At 38.7% G+C, this 17,038-nt stretch overlaps 1 protein-coding gene and 1 non-coding gene across 19 annotated transcripts in view; one reads left to right on the top strand and one right to left on the bottom strand.

The window, feature by feature from the left end:
- The first annotated feature begins 6,943 nt into the window (after positions 1-6,943).
- LOC118152551 (U6 spliceosomal RNA) lies at positions 6,944-7,047 on the top strand. The gene has a single exon (XR_004741303.1). It is a non-coding gene; the product is annotated as a U6 spliceosomal RNA (small nuclear RNA).
- Positions 7,048-9,666: 2,619 nt separating this feature from the next.
- ELF2 (E74 like ETS transcription factor 2) overlaps positions 9,667-17,038 on the bottom strand; it is a 131,571-nt gene continuing 124,199 nt past the window's right edge. For all 18 annotated transcript variants that reach the window (XM_078366486.1, XM_035292927.3, XM_017970239.4 and 15 more), the window contains 3 exons: positions 13,718-13,910; positions 12,193-12,543; positions 9,667-11,407 (listed from right to left, as the gene is read on the bottom strand). In XM_078366486.1, the coding sequence (XP_078222612.1) occupies positions 10,783-11,407; positions 12,193-12,543; positions 13,718-13,910 (1,169 nt within the window). In that variant the 3' untranslated portion in view covers positions 9,667-10,782. The remainder of the gene's footprint in view (positions 11,408-12,192; positions 12,544-13,717; positions 13,911-17,038) is intronic.

Genomic DNA, 17,038 nt, shown 5'->3' with positions numbered 1-17,038 from the left:
ATCCTTTCTAGTTACCACTGCAGGAGATTGAATCCTTACTTCATTGATGCTTTAGCATTTGCCTAAAGTAGTTAAGTTCTGTGAGTTACCAGGAACTGAAAAGAAATATTTTTTAAGTCATATGTGAGCCTTCTATGTAAGAATTATTTTTGTAGTATATAAATTTTTTTTTTTTGAGTCGAAGTTTCACTCTTGTTACCCAGGCTGGAGTGCAATGGCGTGATCTCGGCTCACCGCAACCTCCGCCTCCTGGGTTCAGGCAATTCTCCTGCCTCAGCCTCCTGAGTAGCTGAGATTACAGGCACACGCCACATGCCCAGCTAATTTTTTGTATTTTCAGTAGAGACGGGGTTTCACCATGTTGACCAGGATGGTCTCGATCTCTTGACCTCGTGATCCACCCGCCTCAGCCTCCCAAAGTGCTAGGATTACAGGCGTAAGCCACCGTGCCCAGCCCTTGTAGTATATAAATCTTATCAGATTGGGTTTTTTTTTCTTTTTTGATACAGGGTATTGCTGTCGCCCAGGCTGCAGTGCAGTGTATGATCATGGCTCACTGTAGTCTCTACCTCATGGACTCCAGTGATCCTCCCACCTCACCCTCCTGAGCAGCTTGGACACAGGCACACGACACCATGCTCAGCTAAAATTTTTTATTTTTTGTAGAGATGGGGTTTCACCATGTTGCCCAGGCTGGTCTCAAATTCCTGGGCTCAAATGATCCTACCGCCACCTCCCAAAGTGTTGGGATTAAAGGCATGAGCCACTGTGCCTCACCCTAAGTTGCATGTACCATGCATAGATTTTTTTTTTTTTTTTGAGACGGAGTCTTGCTCTGTCACCAGGCTGGTGTGCAGTGGCATGATCTTGTCTCACTATAACTTCTGCCTCCTGGGCTCAAGTGATTCTCCTGCCTCCCAAGTAGCTGGGACTATAGGTGCACGCCACCAAGCAGAGCTAATTTTTGTATTTTTAGTAGAGACAGGGTTTGACCATCTTGGCCAAGATGGTCTCGATCTCTTGCTCGTGATCTGCCCACCTCAGCCACCCAAAGTGCTGGGATTACAGGCATGAGCCACTGCACCTGGCCCCATGCATACATCTCTTATTCCATCCATATGTACCTTTTCATTCTGCTTTTCCTGTTATATCCTATATACTATTTTGTTTCCGGTTATTTTTCTATATTCCCATATACTATTTTTGTCATTAAGAGTCTTAGAAGGTAAACTGCAAATCTGAAGAGAAAGCAGGAGTGGCATGAGTTTTTGTTTCCTTCATGCCACATTTCAGTAGATACCATAGTACGTGCTGGTAGTAATGCCTGACTGGGCCATTTATTTAAATAAGGCATTATGGTGTATAAATATGATGAAATTAACATTTGAGTTCCTTTAAACTACTCTATAGACAAGTGATAGCTAATAAGTAGCTGAGTCAGGATTCAAACCCAGGTCTGACTTGACTCTGAAGTGCTTGCTTCTTCCCCACCACTGTTTCTTTGGCTTTGGGTGAATACAAATGGGGAGAATAGACATTGCAGGTGTAGCAGGAGATTTGTTAAAACGTGGTCAAAAGGTCAAACATGTAAGTCAAATACACATACAGTATCTTACATACAGTATTAGACTAGAAGCAAGATATGGTGGCTGAATAGTGGAATATACTGGGTTTCCAGTGTTTTTTTGTTTTTTGTTTTCTTTTGAGATAGAGTCTCACTCTGTTCCCCAGACTGGAGTGCAGCGGTGTGATCCAGGCTCACTGCCACCTCCGCCTCCCTGGTTCAAGTGAGTCTCCTGCCTCAGCCTCCCTAGTACCTGGGATTATAGGTGCCCACCACTATACCTAGCTAATTTTTGTATTTTTAGTAAAGACGGGGTTTTACCAAGTTGGCCAGGCTGGTCTCCAACTCTTGACCTCAAGTGATCCACCTGCCTCGGCCTCTCAAAGTGCTGGGTTTATAGGCATGAGCCACCACGCCTGGCCTGGAAATCCAGTATTCTGGTACAGTAAAGTCTAGTTTTGCCCAAAGTAAAACATTTGATACTGTTTGCACACTTCAATCGTAGTTTTTAAAAGAAGCAATAAGAACAGCTACTCTGGTATTTCAAACTAAAGGAAAAAATTGATGCAAATATTCTGTATTCAAACCATTTTTAAAAATAGCCAAGATTTATAATGAAGGGAATGTTGCATATAATTACATGTATATGCATTATTTTTCACGTGCTTTAGAGTTGAGGAAAGATTTCCAAAAATTAAATTTTAAAAAGAGATAAAACTAAAACATGATCACAACTGATTTCAGTTTTAAAAAAGGAAAAGCATCCAAGAAATGAATGTGCATGCATAAGGAGCTCTAATCAACTCTTTCTTTAAAATGGCATGTATAAAAATAAAAAATGGGCAGACTTTTTATCTAGAGTGAACAGATATTAGCAAGAGATTTGTGAGCCATGGTCAAACATCAGAATGGCAAAGGCCTGGAACTAGGGCATGTATAATAAAGAGAGGGGAAAAAGGATGCATGTCGAAGGACGCAGGCTGTAAGTGAAGACTTAGCTGTGTGATCAGTGTTACCCTGAACAAGTCACTCCATCTCTAGAGCCTGTTTTCTCATCCTCCATAGAGTATATTATATCTGCCCTCTCCACCTCATAGATTTGTGGGATATCTGTAAAATAGTATTATAAATTTTAAAGTACATATTGTAAGTCACAGAATAATAATGGCTAAGTTTCAAAACAGGGAAGGGCCCTGTATTTAGTTAACAGCCCACTCCTAATTTTTTCAGCCAAAATGAATAACCCTTCCATTTGAAAGGGCAGAACTAATAGTGTTTATAGAAATTTAAGCCCAAAATAGGTAGAGGGGCTGACTGAATGGCAAAAAATTGGTTGGTTGGTCTTTTCTCCCAGTTGTTCCTCAGCAGATGTGAGGTTGTGGGCTAGTGCTTAGTTCAATTTCAAGAGGTTGTCATCAGTGGTACTTTGATTTGTAAAGTCGAGAGATCTGCCTTTGAATGATAAAACAGAATACCCACAACTCTAGCCCCTTGCTCCTGTATTTCTTTGGAAAACTCAATTCTGGGAAAACATTCATGTAAGATTACTCACACAGACAGCAAAAACCTCTTGACAGAATGCTGGGCAAAGCTTTGCGGCTCCTAAGCATCTGGTAAACTTGGACTATGAATCTCAACTGGTTAACTTTTTTGGCTGCCAATATATTCAAATCCAGAATATGGCTGAATTTTAGCAACTCTAATACTTTACAGCATATATTCTGTGTATTCGCTTTCTTTTGCTATCCTTTTTTTTTTTTTTTGCTATCCTCTTTGCTGAAATTTCTTTTACCTGTTTATTTTTGTTGACTTTCATTATTTATTCTTATACATAAACTATCTGAAACTCTTCTAGCAGTAAAGCAGGATACTGATTAAATATCTTGCCACACTAAACAGGTTCAGGCTACAAGATCCAGACAGCTTGCATACAAGAATGGAAACCTGCATACAGGTGGAAATTGGTCAGGCGTGGTGGCTCACACCTGTAATCCCAGCACTTTGGGAGGCAGAGGTGGGTGGATCACCTGAGGTCAGGAATTCGAGACCAGCCTGGCCAACATGGTGAAACCCGTCTCTACTAAAAATATAAAAATTAGCTGGGCATGACAGCAGGCATCTGTAATCCCAGGTACTCGGGGGGATGAGATAGGAGAAAGGCTTGAACTTGGGAGACAGAGGTTGCAGTGAGTTGAGATTGCACCGCTGCACTCCAGCCTGGGTGACAGAGCGAGGCTGTCTCCAAAAAAAAGGAAGACGGTGGAAGACTGGACATAATGAACATGTCTGACATCTGATTCTGGTTTTCACAGACTCGTATTCCTGCAGAGAACACCCAGCAAAATTCTGCAATATTTTCAAATTCAGTTTGTGAGAGAGTAAGGATTATTACATGTTAGAATACACTTATTCAGAAGCTAACTTTGCTTCCCTCTCTGCAGCCCCCACCCCCACTGTTTTTGACTGGGAGCGAGTGGGGGTTCAGGCTAAAACTCAACTGGGAGTCAGAGGATGAGTTCTTTGCAGTTCTGCTACTGAGTAGCTCAACTGACCGATGAGTCAAGTTTTCCTGAAACTTCGTTTGCAATAAAGGAACAATCTCTAAGGTTTCTTAAAATTCTGATTTTAATTTTTAAGCTCTGAATTACGCTGCTACTACCCAAAGAAATTTTTGAACCTTTTTGGAACTGCTTCCATATAAGAAGTTCTTAAGAAAACTTTTGTCATCCTCATAGCCACATCTCCTTTGGAGCCAAATATGACATTACCTAGCTTGATTCGCATCATATTAACTTCAAATGATGCAGCTCTTTTTAAAACTAAAATCTTCAGTGGAGATTTGTATCTATTAAATATATTTAAAATTTAGATTCTGCTCTAAGAAACCACTTAAAAGTATTCTGAACAATGCTTTGGGTTCAAGACTAAAATAATGGTAACATTATTGGAATTAGCACATAGCTTTCCAGAGTAATTTCTTTGAAGAGACAAGGCACATTAACTTGGTGTACTGTTTCATAAGTCTATAGTCATCCCAATGAAAGAGATGTTAAATATAAGAAAAAGGCTTTAAAATCGGTAAAATATACAGTATGTAGGTTTTTAAAAAGCCGTTTGTAATAATATATCCCAAACTACCTCTTTCCATTTTTGGAACACTTGGGTTGGAACACAGGAACCCTAAACGTTAAAGCATTCCTTATTTGAACTACAAGGCAGTGGTTCTAAAATGCTGCACAATGTAATCACCTATAGATATTTTAAAAATAAAGATGCCTGGCTCCCTCTCCCAAACACTAACTTAATTGGTATGGAGTAGGAGCTAGGACACAGGATTATGCTATTTCTAATGTGAGGCAAAGTTTGCATTCAAGTGAATTAATGCCTACAACTCAGAAATAATTTGCAGATAATATAGACTAATATTTTTCCTTTTGGGCAGTGATAGCATCACTTACTTGAAACAGACAAGTCTCTTAAAGTTAAGATACAACAATGCAGGCTAGGTGCAATGGCTCACACCTGTAATGCCAGCACTTTGGGAAGCCGAGGCGAGTGGATCACCTGAGGTCAGGAGTTCGAGACTAGCCTGGCCAACATGGTGAAACTAAAAATGCAAAAAATTAGCTGGGCATGGTGACGCGCACCTGGAATCCCAGCTACTCAGGAGGCTGAGAGGCAGGAGAATCACTTGAACCCAGGAGGTGGAGGTTGCAGCAAGCCAACATGACACCAGTGCATTCCAGCCTGGGCGACACAGTGAGACTCCATCTCAAAAAATATGATACTACAGTGCAATGGATGTGAACAATTATCTTGGGAGTAAGTAACTCTGCTGTTAGTTTACAGCCTATTTATAATTCAGCTTTCTTTTGTTTCATCTTTGATATGCAGTATTTTACATTAAGCAATTGTTTTACTTGTATTATATTTTCAGTTTGGAAGCTGTGATGTATTGTTTTTTAGTCTTGAACCCAAAGCATTACTACTGAGTTGCAGTGTTCAGAAAGATAGTTATGGGTGCTCAGATAATTCTCCCTGCTGCACGTTTCAAAGGTTTGTAGGTGTAATGCAGATAGGAGGGAAATAAGTGCCCCTGTAAAGGATGAAAAGTATCTTATTCTTCCATCAGGGTTGGCATCACAGTGTACTCAGTTCCTACAGAGTATGTTTTAATTATGGGGGACAGTGATTGTAACAAAGGGGCTGGACTAAATGAATCACAACCACAGAAGATTTGCAGTACCACGAATAGGTAAAAGCTAAAATAAAGGGAAAAGTTGCTTTGACAGCTGTGATACTAAAGGGTTACTCTTGCCTCTCAAAAATATAAAGTGCCCTGCAGTACCCTTATAAAAGGATAGGAGATTTAAAGCAAAAGGATCATAGAGACCTTATAAATAACCCCAGTACCAAAATTTTGTCTTTGGTTTATCTAATTAGTAATTAGACATGACTTGTTAATGTAATTCGAAATGTACACTCCTGAATGTATGCGGTGTCACACAGGCCACTAAGTAATGTACCAGGTGCCCATCCCTTACATTCTGGCTTCACCACCACCCCTCACGGAAACTAACCTCTCATTGTCAGTGTAATCTCAGTGGCTTTACCTTTCACCTGATTTGCTTTGCCTTTCCTGCTGCACTTGCTGATGCCACCATATCTTGAAATGTTACCTTATCTGTCCTGTTTATTCTCTGTGAATAGTCCTTGACTTCCACTGCTGATTTTCTTCTTCCTCACCCTGTTTTTATATGCTTTCCTCTTTCTGGCCTCTATATTCAGAGCTTACTCAACAGTAGATCACTCCCCAACCTGAATGGTTTCCATACCTAGTTCAGAAACTTTTGAGTCTGTCACCTTGTATCTCAGTAAATAAAACTGAACTCCAATGTAGTGAATGAGGAACGAGTTGTCCAGAAAGAAGCCATTAATGGATGGCTCAGGTATGAATGCCTAGAATATTTGGGAAAAAATACTATAGTATGTCCATAGCCCAGCTAAGTCTAAAAGAGGAGTAGCAAGAGAATGAGGTTTGGGGAGATAGGCAGAGCCCAGATCAAAGGCCTTTAATTGTTATGCTCAGGCGTATCTTTTCAGCAAGAAATGCCACTGAAGAATCTGAAGCAATCACAACGGTGTGAGTGATGTAAGCCCCATTTGAAAAGTTCTCAACTGGTATTATGGAGAAGAGATTAGACGAAGGCTTAGTGAGACAAAGATAGGGAGGATAGAAAAGAAGGTATTTAGAAGGTACCTTGAGTAGAAATTTGGTTAATGATTAGAGGAGGTAAAGTATCTACGATCACCCCCAGGTTGCCTCTAGCATGAGTAATGGGTTACTGGCAATTAGATAAACCCATCTAAGACTTAGTAGTGCCTGCTTCAGCAGCACATATCCTAGTACTGGAACAATACAGAGATTAGTACAGCCCCTGTGCAAGGATGACACCAATTGTCATGAAGCATTCAAAAAAAAAAAAAAGACAGCATAAAAGTCTATGCTGTAACAATACATTGGTAGTAAAAACCATAGCCATGGATGAGATTATCTAACAATTCTGCTAGTGAAATCATAATAGTAATTAAATATCTAATGAGTGTTTTCTATGTGCCAGACACTAATTCCAAATCCTTAATATATTAACTCATTTAATCATTAAAACAATTCTATGAGGAAAAGAACCCCATAGGCAGAAAGCAGATTAAGAAAAAACAAGTTGGTTAGAGAAGAAGTAAAAGTGGGAAACAAAATGAGTTTTGAAAAGTAGGCATGAGATCAAGTGAACCAAAGTGTCTGTTTGATTTGACAATTGGGTTATTGGAGATCTCACGGAGAACTGTTTCTAGGCAAGAATTCAGACTGCAGGCTATTTAAAGAAAAAGAAGAGACAGGCCGGTCCAACACTGGGAGGCCGAAGCTGGTGGATCACGAGGTCAGGAGATCGAGACCCTCTTGGCCAACATGGTGAAACCTAAATAGAAAAATACAAAAATTAGCTGGGCATAATGGCGCATGCCTGTAGTCCCAGCTACTTGGGAGGCTGAGGCAAGAGAATCATTTGAACCCGGGAGGCGGAGGTTGCAGTGGGCCAAGATTATACCACTGCGCTCCAGCCTGGCAACAGAGCAAGACTCAGTCTCAAAAAAAAAAAAAAAAGAGAGAGAGAGACAGAGAGAGAGAGAGAGAGAGAGAGAGAGAGAGAATGATAGGCTGTTAATTGTTGGAACAATGAAACCAAGAATGTGTGAAAGGGAGATGCTGAGAACAGGAGGAAAGGCACCTCCTTCCTGAGACAGGTGGTAAGGATGGATGTTAGAATAAGTAAATCCTCTGTAGCAAGGGGTCCAGGAACGGAGGGAATTCACAGCTCATGACCATGTTCTCTCTATAGAGGTATACTGGTTTTTTGGTAAGAAGGGTGGTGAAGGCTGGAATTATTGCTGGAAAGTGGACTAAAGAATACATTGTTAAGACTACTGATCATAATTTAAAGATCTAGTGAGGCTGGAAAATGTAGTGGCATCAATCCATGGTTATGTGGGGTTTTTTTCCCTCTAATATACTGGACACATAAATTATGTTAATTTATAGTTTAGAAGGGCTAGGATTAAAAGCCCAGGCAGGCAGGATCAGAGCGAGTTGTATGACTGATAATTTCAATCTGCAACATTCTGATCAGTATATACTGTTAACATGTATGTTTCCAAGTCTATACTTTTTTTTTTTGAGACAGAATCTCTCTGTCACCCAGGCTGTAGTGTGGTGGCTTCATCATCTTGGCTCACTGCAACCTCCACCTCCCAGGTTCAAGAGATTCTTGTACTTCAACCTCTTGAGGAGCTGGGATTACACACATGCACCACCACTCCTGGCTAATTTTTGGATTTTTAGTAGAGATAGGGTTTCACCATGTTGGCCAGGCTGGTCTCAAACTCCTGGCCTCAAGTGATCCAACCACCTCGGCTCCCAAAGTGCTGGGATTACAGGCATGAGCCACCATGCCTGGCCTCAAGTCTAGACTTTAGATGTATTCTCAAAGAAACACAAAAACTTCCAGTAGAGTGGCAGGGGTAAGCTAAGTAGTCCTGGTTTAGCCCTATTAGAACCAATTAAGAATCCAGCATAGAAGGAAAGTCTTTAAGCAAGGTGACTTAGATTCTTAGCAAATATTCCCAAAATAAGTAAAAGTCTGACCCAAGTGTCTAATATGTTCAGCACTTGGAGAGAGGGGTAGGTATAGCATAAAATATAATCATTGCTCAAAATGAGTATTATGGAAGACATGACTAAACAAATGAAGTCACAGTGCAATAAACAAGATAATACAATTAAGTGCCAAAGCACATAATATCAATTTTCAAACCTGAAATATTTTGGAAATGTTTTAAAAGGAGGTCAAATTTGAGAGTAACTCCCAAATGGGCAAGAAATCAAGTGAGTTTTTCTTTCAGCTTTTGTTGAAAAGTATCACAGTTTTGAAAAGTAATACAGTTATGAAAAAGTTTAAAATATTACAAAGGGAATTGTTATAAACAATCTCTGACCTAAATAGTATATGATCAAATGCACAAAGGACAAAAAATGTTAAGTATGAGTTCATCTAAATTTCTAAAAGGTGTAAAAATAGACAACTTTTCTTTGTTGTAGAAAGAGCATTAAGATATGGAGTGACAGTAGTGAAATTACATAGTTTACATAATTCCTTCAGATACCTTCAGATACCTTAATTTCCTAATGTGTAAAAGGGCTAGAAGAGTAACTGTTCTTTTTACCCACAAAAGGTCTGACTGTGAAACAATTGGTCTGATTTGAAGTGTTTTATAAATATAAATTCTTTAACTGCAGCCAACTAAAATACGAAATTCATTATGTTAAGCAGAACATTATAGTTCATCATTATAATTAGAAACTGGCAACATCCAGTTATTTGCCAAATATTAATATAATGGAACAAAACAAAAGTAGAATTTCTGCATGCAGTAGTTGGGAAGGAGAAATAGGGATGTTTTATCACTTCTTAACTAAAACACTTCTATACTGGCTTTTAAATACTGTTAAAAATATCAACAGAAACCAAAACAGAAGATAAATTTCATTTCTATATTTCAGAAAACCTACTTGAATACACTTTGAAACAAGAGTACAACAAAATAGAATATACTTCAAATGTTGAATATACAAACTATTATAGTTCAAATCTGAACACTGGTACTTTCCCTCATAAACTTCAACTGAAAAAAAAAGAAAAGAAAAAGAAAGAAAACTCCAGGTATTACAGCTACCTGACAAAAATTCATGCTGAGCCTGAACTTCCAAGTGACAGCAGAACTGAAAATGATGTCTGCACAAATGCCAGGGCTAAGCGAGTGACACGGGCATGTTATAGCAAAAGGCCAGAGCCAACTGTTAATTTGTCCACAATTAAGAAACTGACAGACTTAAACTACCATATAAAATGTTACATGTAAATTCTATAACAATACTGTGCTAGGTACAAGATTTTTAAAATTTTTCTTTTAATAAAAAAGCTTTACACAAACAAGCCATTAGCTTATTTCAAGAAAGAAAACCAAAAAATTAGTCTAAGGCCTTTGTTTTAAATCAGCTTAAGCTATATGATATATATATATGTGTGTGTATATATATATATATATATATATATAAAATCGCACTAGATCTTTTTTGCTATCCTCTTTCTGAAGTATTTGGATCCATTCTTCAATTCACATTCTAAAATACCTATATTAGCAGAGTCTTCACATAGCACCAGTTAAGTGAGAACTGTGCAAACACAGTAATAATTGCTGGTATGCATATGAAATGCATCAAAAATTGCTATATGTAACAATGAGATCACCCATCCCAACCCCTCCCCACCGAAAACTATGTAACCTCTTACAGAATGTTAGTGTTCCAAATCTTAGTGTAACTTGATATCGTAGTGAGTTGGTTGGTCCCTTTCAATCCTTTCTTATTGACAGGTTCAGTTGTTTCCTACTGTAAGAGGCAGTTTTCTGTCAGCATCTCAATATGTAGTTCATTTCCCACTGAAACATGGGATAGGTAATTTATTTCCAGTACGTTTGATTGTTTTTGTATATGCATTAAAAATGTTTTAAAGTCTTCTTTGACTTTTCTTGGTGACTTCCCTTGCAAATGTTTACATCAGTACTGCCACTAACAGCCTGAAGTCTACGGTGGAGCTGCGATTTTATTTCTCACATGTCACTAGTCCTTCTGTTTTCATAGTTACAGGAAGGGCAATAGCTGAAGGCGCACTGACAACCACTACGTGGGTCACTGTCTTATTTCCATCTGCCGGTTTTTCTTCCACCAGCTGCAAAGTTTTCACATCATGTTCTTGCTTTTTTGCCACTGCTTCTGATTTAACCTCTGGCCCCTTTATGACTGCACTGATAACTCGAGGAGGAGTCTGGCCAGATGCCTGCTGAGTAGGCATTGATAGTCTCATTACAGGTGTACCATGGGCTATTGAAACAGGGGTAAGTGCTCTCACAGCCAGTGGGGTTCCAACAATGTTAATGCTTCCTGATCCAGTCAGATTTGACTTTGTCTGCAGTTGACACTGTGCAAGCTGTGTAGCTGGGATGGTAATAATTTTGGCAGGCTGCATGGTGATTTTGTCTCCATTTTCAGTAGAAGCTGGCATCACAGTAGGGATTGTCTGAATGACTACCTTTGGAGAGGTTGCTGTTGTTGGACTAGTGCTGGTTATTAATGGTGCACCTGCATTAACTGACTGAACTGCCACAGTTGAAATTTTCTGACCCAATGATGTCATTACAACAGGTACTTGCATTGCCACACGAACTGTCCTAGTGCATTAGAAAGAAAAAAGCTGATTATTGCCAAATGAGAAAATAGGTCTCCTGAGTAAAAGATGAATGCAAATTCAAAATGTATAAAACCAGTGCTCCCGAATTTTTCAGAGATACTGGCAATCCCTGTTTAGAATATGAAATACCATGAAAATATATTAAAAATGTATTTTCAAAACTAAAATCTACATTAAGCCCCATCTATAAAACCAACTAATTCAGGTTATTTAAGACATCTGCTGCTTTGCTTTTTTTTTTTTTTGAGATAGGGTCTCAGTCTGTCAACTAGGCTGGAGTACAATATGCAGTCTTAACTCACTATAACCTCCAGCTCCTAAGTTCAAGTGATTCTCCTGCTTTAGTTTCCTGAGTAGTTACGACTACAGGTGCATGCCACCATGCTCAGCAATATTTCATTTTTAGTAGAGAGGAGGTCTCACTATATTGTCAAAGCTTGTGTTGACCTCCTGTCCTCAAGCAATCCTCTTGCCTTGGCCTCCCAAAGTGCTAGGATTATAGGTGTAAGCCAATGCACCCAGCAAGACGTCTACTTTAACAACAATGAAAAAATAATAAAAATATCAAGCACTTTTCAAAGTCTTGACAACACTGGGTTCTTAGAACACTAATATTAAGCAAAGGGACATTGAATTTTCACCAAGGAGACTATTTAAAAAGGTAAATACATCATTGCACTCCAGCCTGGGTGACAGAGCAAGACTATCTCAAAAACAAACAACAAAAAAGTAAATACATTACAACTAATGGTTTGCCTGACTTACCTTGGAGCTGCTGTTGCTGATACAGATGCAGTGGTAGTAGGAGACCTGGATGAAGCATCATGACCAGAGGAAGTGATATTCACAACTCTGGCTACACCCTTCTCTGCTCTGGAGCAGTTTATAGAGGATGAATTTTTTCCACCACGAACAGAGGATGCTGCTTTCAGGAGACTTTCTGCAGACAGTGACACTCGTTCTAATGATTTTTCATCAGTAGCTCCTGCTAAATCTTCATTACAGGTTTCACTTTTGTCATCATCTATGACCACTATGTTTTTGGGCATATCCTTGAACTGATATACAAGCCTCTGTCCTTCAACTTTTGCAAGAATTCCCCTTTGGTAGTAGTATCTGTAAGGCAAAAATGTACTAAATGAATCAAGTATATTACTTCTCCACCCCACTCCACCCCCAGCAAAAAGGCCATGTACAGTAGATACTAACAGAAACACTCCCTTATCCCTAATAACAGATGAGGAAAAAAAGAAGCTATTACTGCCTGGACTGCCCAAAAGGTTACAAATTTAGAGTAGGAATGAAGTTAGAACCCAGTGTCAAGGTCCTACACTTAAGATCTATAAAGTAGCTGAAAGTTCATTCTTTTTCTTAAAGGAAATAATTTATCTTACCATAGAATATTTTACTATACTGATGCTGGTGTAAATTGTTTTCTGATTTACATAGGTTATAAAAACAAACTGATGTTACTGGAAAAATTACCTAAGCCACACTTGCTTAGTAGAGATAGGCAAATATTGTCACATAAGCCACATGTTCACTTAAAAACATCCTTTATTAGAATAAGCCATATCCTTTACAGTGAAAGAATTTTGTGGGTTTCTCAAACTGATAATTTTTTGGTGGGGGGGGGGAAGTCTCTGTCGCCCAGGCTGGAGTGCAATGGCACAATCTTGGCTTACTGCAACCTCCGCTTCCTAGGTTCAAGCAGTTCTCTCACCTCAGCCTCCCGAGTAGCTGGGATTACAAGTGAACACCACCATGCCAGGCTAATTTTTGTATTTTTAGTAGAGACAGGGTTTCACCATGTTGGCCAGGCTGGTCTCTAACTCCTGACCTGGAGTGATCTGCCCGCTGCAGCCTCCCAAAGTTCTAGGATTACAGCTGTGAGCCACCACGCCCAGCCAAACTGCTAAAACTTCAGATAAATTTTCATATCAAATAAATCCATTTATAACAAACTCCTAAAAGCTAAAAAAACAAATTAACTTTAGGAACGGTAACTTGTTTAGGTTTAATGTTTTTTTTTTAAGCCTACAACTTCACAATTTCTATTAAGAAATAGTCCTAAGAGCAAAAGCACATTTCCTGCAAAAATGAATTTTCCAATGATGTTAAAATAATAAGCATCTAGACCAAACTCCTCTCTCCCCACCTATTTCCAAATCTACGGGTTCCTCTAGAATATCCCCCAAGGTTAAAAGCTGTAAAGGATTTTGAGCTTCTCTTTAAACAGCTAATAGATAATATACATTTTGTTTGAATACTAGCTCATTTGCATTTTTACCTCAAAGCTCGTCCCATAGTTTCATAGTTCATGTCCGGTTTGTTCTTATGCTTTCCCCAAAGCTTAGAGACAGCCTTTGAATCCACCAGCTTGAATATGCCTTTTTCTCTCTGAGTCCATTTAATATATCGGGGACAAGTATTTTTATCTTGAAGTAGATCTAAAAGAAACTCCCACAAATAGGTTGTGTTTCCTTTAAAAACAAAGATAGACATTGATTTTAAAATTCATTAACATAATTAAAAGTAAATAAAGTGTCCTTCATTGTAACATAAAAATGCTGAATATATTTGTTTCCACCTTTTTTTTTGGAGACAAAGTCTTGCTCTGTTGCCCAGGCTGGAGTGCAGTGGCACGATCTTGGCTCACTGCAACCTCTGCCTTCTGGGTTCAAGCACTTCTCCTTCCTCAGCCTTCTGAGTAGCTGGGATTACAGGCACATGCCTGCTACCACACCTGGATAATTTTTGTATTTTTAGTAGAGACAGTGTTTCACTGTGTTAGCCAGGCTGGTCTCGAACTTCTGATCTTGTGATCTGACTGTCTTGGCCTTCCAAAGTGCTGGGATTACAGGCATGATCCACGTCTGGCCTCTTTCTATTTTTTAAAAATGGTATCTCCTATGTACGCTTACAGTTATGATGCTAAAATACAGGTTCCTGGATTTTGTACTATTACATATCACCCTATCCTAGATTTTGAGTTCAGTAAAGGCAAAGGCAAATTGCTTAGGTAAAATTAAGCTGAATTAAATATAATCAAATTTATTAGTTTGTACAGATTTAAACTCTGAAAAAAATACATTTATTCACACCTTTATCATATGATAAACCTAATTTCCATGATCAAAATTCAACAAAAGGTACTTGCAAAATGCAATTAAATGTGCAAAACTTTTAGGCATCAGGCCTAGGATCTTTTTTTAAGAAACTTACTTTTCTTTGATTCACCTATAGGCATGAACTCTGAGGTATATGTACTATAAATACAAACTACTCTCAACCCCTTAAGCATATTCTTATCATTTTCCTCCGTACTTCCAGTCAATTAAGACTTGTTATCAAGGCCAGGCGCCATGGCTCACGCCTGTAATCCTAGCACTTTGGGAGGCCGAGGTGGGTTGATCACCCAAGGTCAAGAGTTCAAGACCAGCCTGACCATCATGGTGAAATGTCATCTTGGAAAAAAAAAAAAAAAAAGACTTGATATCAAAGAACATTACTGTTGGCTGGGTGTGGTGGCTCACACCTGTAATCCCAGCACTTTTGGAGGTCAAGGCAGGAGGATCATCTGAGGTCAGGAGTTTGAGACCAGCCTGGCCAACATGGTAAAACCCCGTCTCTACTAAAAATACAAAAATTAGCTGGACATGGTGGTGTGCACCTGTAATCCCAGTTACTTGGGAGGCTGAGGGACAAGAATCACCTGAACCCAAGATGTGCAGGCTGCAGTGAGCCAAGATTGCACCACTGTACTCCAGCCTGGGCAAGAGTGAGACTGTATCTCAGGGGGGGAAAAAAAAGAACATTACTGCCTCTAAGAACAGATTTTTAAAAAAATTTCTAATCATTTTCTACTGATTATACCCAGCAGACTAAGATAAGTAATATATTCAAAGGATTTCATTACATATACTTATATATATATAACTTAAGTTTTTAAGACATTGTACATCAGTCTTAAAATATGAGGTCCTAAAATGGAAAAATATGGTAATTCCTTAGAACTAGTCAAGTATTCATCAAATGTTAACTATAACATTAGCTCTGGATCACACTACTAGTAAAATTTTTAAATGAGGAAATATTAGAATATTTCTGCAGAATAAAATGCTTATTCATCACATGCTATGCTTAAGGATATGGAGATGAATTTAAAAGCTGGTTCCTGCCTCAAGGAATTTATAATTTAGTTGAGAAGGGCAAAGAAAGTAGATGACAAATTAAACAACAATACAAAAAATAAATAACAATTTGAAACACTATAAGGTCTATTACAAAGCAATGCATAATTAATTATATCCCAAATAATCACTGAAAATAATGTCTGTAGGATTCCAGGAGTGAAAATAAAGTGGACTAGTAGGACATCATGAAGTCTTGGAAGATGGTTAGGATTTGCATAAAAGAACAAAAAGGAATTTGGGCAAGTAAAATAAAAACTTAATCCCAAAAGGAAGAAAGTATCACACCTTTTTCCCCTTTATTAAGGAGGGAAGAGTAGTGGGCAGTGGTCATGAGAAGAAGAGGCTTTTCAGGTTGCTTTTACTTTATTCCCTTCATAACCTCTAGATGCCAAGGTTCTTATTGATAGAAGAACAGAAGACCAGGCGCAGTGGCTCACACCTGTAATCCCAGCACTTTGAAAGGCTGAAGTAACCAGATCACCTGAGATCAGGAGTTCACGACCAGCCTGGTCAATATGGTGAAAGCGCATCTCTACAAAAATACAAAAATTAGCCAGGCATGATGGCGGGTGCCTGTAATCCCAGCTACTCAGGAGGCAGAGGCGGGAGAATCGCTTGAACCTGGGAGGCGGAGGTTGCAGTGAGATTGTGCCACTGCACTTGAGCCTGGATAACAGAGTGAGATTCCATCTCAATCAAAAAGAACAGAAAAGAGTCCTGAGAAGAAAAAGGGAGATCATCTGTCGGAGCCCATGTACTATTCATTTACTATACTTAAATCCAGATCTAAGATACAGGTTATGTTGGGAAGCTTCCAAAACAAGTTATAGCTACCCCAACACCTTCAATCAAAATACTGACACTTTTCCTCTGGCATGTTCACTTTATTTGTGGCTTTCCCTGAAAATTCAGTAAATTCATTAATAATGCAGAGTTGAGCCCATTATGCATCTACTAACCTAAAAAAGCTGACTTTTAATTTCACAATGTTACATTTGTATCTCTGGGACCCTATTTATTACACCAGTATCACTACCTAAAAACTATTAAAACAAACCATGTATAATCTTTAATTACATCAAAATGTGTAGCTGGGATATTTTTATTTTGTTCACGTAGTAGTAGTAAATCTAAGCAAAGATCTTATTCTAGAAGAAATTTTTATGTAACATAGACAGTACCTTGTACATAAGATAAATGTTTCCATGTTTTGAATTAATTAGACTCATCAACACCCCTCAGATTATCTTTAAATACTCACTGCACCCATGTTGTCATCCCCAAGTTGAAATGAACAATTCTAAGGAGGCCAAGTTTGGAGGATCACTTGGGCCTAGGAATACGAGAAAAGCCTAGGCAACATAGGGAGACCCATCTCTACAGAAAATTGAAAAATTGGCCAGGCATGGTTTGTA

The sequence above is a fragment of the Callithrix jacchus genome, chromosome 3 (genome assembly GCF_049354715.1).
Source record: "Callithrix jacchus isolate 240 chromosome 3, calJac240_pri, whole genome shotgun sequence".
In the NCBI taxonomy this organism is placed as follows: Eukaryota; Metazoa; Chordata; class Mammalia; order Primates; family Cebidae; genus Callithrix; species Callithrix jacchus.
The sequence above is the reverse complement of the archived record's forward strand: the minus strand, read 5'-3'. Positions and strand labels throughout refer to the sequence as shown.